The following is a 3,463-nucleotide window of genomic DNA, read 5'->3' as shown; positions in this document are numbered from 1 at the left end:
CACACACACACACACAGAGGATAGTGGAATTCCCATCAGTAATCAGTGCAGCCCAGTGAAGCAGACTCAGCAAACTTGTGAGTGCAGGAATGGAGAGGGAGTGGTTTGTCTTTATTGAACCAATATAGAGTCAGAAAGGCAAGTCATAAAACACACTCTGAGTCATTCATTTGTTCACTGACATGTAAAACAAAACATTTCAGACATATCCATTCAAGTCATTTATCACTTCCTGCTGTCAGTGAAGAATCCTTAAAAAAAAGCTTAAAAAAATACCCCATCCTATCCAAAGTTGTATACTTCAACATCATGAGCATGTATAACTGTCTTTATCTAATAAAAGAAACTTAAATCTGTCTCTTTTCTTTCAGACTGTGAGTGCTACGGCCACTCCAACCGCTGCAGCTACATCGACTACCTGAACATTGTCACATGCGTCAGCTGCAAGCACAACACCAGGGGCCAGAACTGCCAACACTGCAGACTGGGATACTTCCGCAACGCCTCTGCCGAACTGGATGATGAGGGCGTCTGCATCGGTCAGTCTGCAGGGGGGAGAGAGAGAGGCATGGGGGGGGTTTGTCAGTATGGCGGTGGGGGAGTGTGTGTTTGACGAGGAGAGATGCTTAAGTTGTTGCTGCTTTTAAAATTAATGCAATTACTTAGATATTAAAGTGAAGATTACCACATCAAGGCAGTCTAGTGGTGAAACTTTAAATGGATGCAAACTGTGAAAAAAAACTAAAGAAAGAATATTTTTATCAAATATTTTTTCATAGCTGCTTGCCTGACACATTATGCGGTGTTGGCTCAGGATTTTAAAAGAAACAAAGACTATGAAATTAAAGCAGATTCAAGTTGAATGTGTTTATCGACTATCAGCTTAATAGTGAATAAATGTCCCGTAACTAATAATTGAACACCTTAACATAACTTTAAAGCTGAACTAATCAGTACTTTATTTTAACAATGGATCAAATGACTATGTGTTATTTGAAAGTAGTGATAAACGCAAAGAAAATACGTTTTAGTGTCTTTCCATACATTGTTTTTGTTTACAGCAACTTTTTTTCCTCTATTTTGGTTCACACTCACTGCTATAATCTGCATATAGATACCAGACGCAGGCATTCACTACTGCTTTGGTAGTTCCAGGGGATTCCTGACTTAAGCAAATGCAACAATAAGCTCAGGTGACTGACTTAATCAGTCAAGAACTTTCCATTGTTCCTACATAAAAAACATGTTGACTGTTTTAGGTTCACTGCGCTGCTGCATTGTCCTTAATCTAGAGATAAAAAAGTCCAACACTGTTCACATAATACTGATGCAAACACCCTCAAGCAGCCTTGAAGCTAAAAGTCAACACTTAAAACCTCATTTCCAATCCAATGTGCTGGAGTGCAGAGCCAAAACAACTAAAACATGCAACTGTTCTAATATGTACTGTATAGATACTCGTACATCTATATGATATACACTGTTTGTACCCTTCCACAGAGTATTTACTCTCTGTAAAACTCTTAATAAGGGCATGTCCTAATACTGTAAGAGGTCACTCTGTTTGCATAGCTGCAGAGCTCAAAATCTGGTGTTGATTTGGATCCATCTGTAGGTGGACTGCAGGGGGTTGGAGGGTAAACTCGCCACAGTTGGGGCACACACAAGGCCAGGCCTTGGAGTCAGCACAAATAAGGCCCCATTAGCTCATCTGCCAGCATACTGGCACCCCGAGCATGGCAACAGAAATCAGTTCACACCAGAGTCTCTAGAGCAAGAGACCAAACACTAATGCATTTGCACACAAATTTTACACAGCTATGCACTCTCCACACACATTCACTGTCAGCGGCTCACACAGAATTCCAGCATTAATGGACACGACCCACAAACACACGAACCAACCGCATTGCTGTAGTTGTGTGATCTGGGCCTCTTGGCTCGTTTCACTTTTATGAATATTTTATAATACATTTTATAGTAAATTAGTTAATTTGATCTTGGGTTTAAGTGAAAGACAAACTACCGGCTTACATCAAATCGTGAGAGAAACTTTTGTTCATCATCAACTGACAAATGCAATGCAAATAAGTAGCTCTGCAATTTGTTACCATCTCTGATCTGCTCACTGATCTAAATATCAGTCAGCTTCTATAAATATACGTATTTGTAATAATAAATACTTGCAGAAATGAGAGTAATCTATGAAAAAAGCAATCTAAAGACAAATTCAATGTCATTTTGTGTTAAATAGGTGAACTCTAGAGTTGTAAATCTGTCTCTGACTTCTGCTTCTTCCTCATCTGTTCAAAATACCACAATGTCCGGTACACTTATTCTACCCTGCCTTTGAAAGCAGATATTGTGATCAAAGGAACTTGCAGTCCTATTTAGATGGCATTAGTTTCCCAAACAACATCTGATATATACAGTACTTTCTGACATAGGACATCTGTCATTTTATTTTTCTGATGATGGAAGAGGAGTCGCTGTAGTCTCTTCCTAGTGTTGTAGGCTGTATGATAGGATTTGGTTCAGTGAACCTCTTGGAGACACTGGGACAGCTTGGTTACTGTATGAGAAAAAAAATTAGACCCTTGGGATCCAATAGCAGTTATAACATAAATAAATTGTGCTTTAAATCGCTGTAGTTTTTTGTCCAGGCAGCATCTGTGAGTTGTACATAAAACACACAAGACTGTGCTTTTGCATCTGAATTTTGACCACAAAGGTACAGATGATGGGCAAAACACAGAAATAGTTTGGGCTGAAAGGGTTTTAAATTTTAGTTCTGAATCTGCTGAATCTTGGAACATCTCTGTACTTTGAAGAAACTCCACCTTACATGCACAGCACTGTAGCTCTGAAGGGCTTCAATACCAAATACTGTGGTCTGAATACAAATGCGCACATTTTTGGCTGAACTTAATTCAACTCTAGTTTAAATCCCCCCAAAATTACAAGAGGCAGGAATTTCTAAATGACTCCATTTCTTTTTCCTCCACCACCCTCTTCTCTCAGAGTGTAACTGCAACCAGATGGGTTCTGTTCATGACCGGTGTAACGGCACAGGCTTCTGCCAGTGTAAAGATGGTGCCACGGGGGCCAAGTGTGACGACTGTGTGCCAGGATACTACTGGAAACAAGGCTGTTACCGTGAGTATAGGGAGACTGCTTTTTGGTGGGTTCATGTCTAAAAATCCAGGGACAAACAAATGTTGTAGCCTACCAGGACCTTTGCAAGTGCACTATGCAACTTAGCTCAGGCATCTCCTGATGTTTTCTTTACCCCCATGGGAATAGATCATGTAGCTCATTAGCAGCATCAGCTGCTCCTTTAATTGATGACCCTGTCACTCCTTAACCTCATTACAGGGAATCGCCTTCCTCTACCATCTACCATCTAGTCCAGGGCCTCAGTCTCACATAGACCTTCCCCATCTACATGCGCACACACACACAC

General features: G+C 40.5%; 1 protein-coding gene across 1 annotated transcript in view; it reads left to right on the top strand.

Annotated features, from left to right (window-relative positions):
• Positions 1–3,156, top strand: part of LOC118332721 (netrin-G2) — a gene marked incomplete at its 3' end in the record, with an annotated part of 63,241 nt that extends 60,085 nt beyond the window's left edge. Inside the window, 2 exon segments of the mRNA XM_035668126.1 lie at positions 372–539; positions 3,022–3,156. Coding sequence (XP_035524019.1) covers positions 372–539; positions 3,022–3,156 — 303 coding nt within the window.
• Between the last annotated feature and the right edge of the window lie 307 nt (positions 3,157–3,463).

Source organism: Morone saxatilis, unplaced genomic scaffold (genome assembly GCF_004916995.1).
Source record: "Morone saxatilis isolate NCDOM2014 unplaced genomic scaffold, NCSU_SB_2.0 Contig21, whole genome shotgun sequence".
NCBI classification, from domain to species: domain Eukaryota; kingdom Metazoa; phylum Chordata; class Actinopteri; family Moronidae; genus Morone; species Morone saxatilis.
Note: the sequence above shows the minus strand (reverse complement) of the source record. Positions and strands in the feature narration are given on the sequence as shown.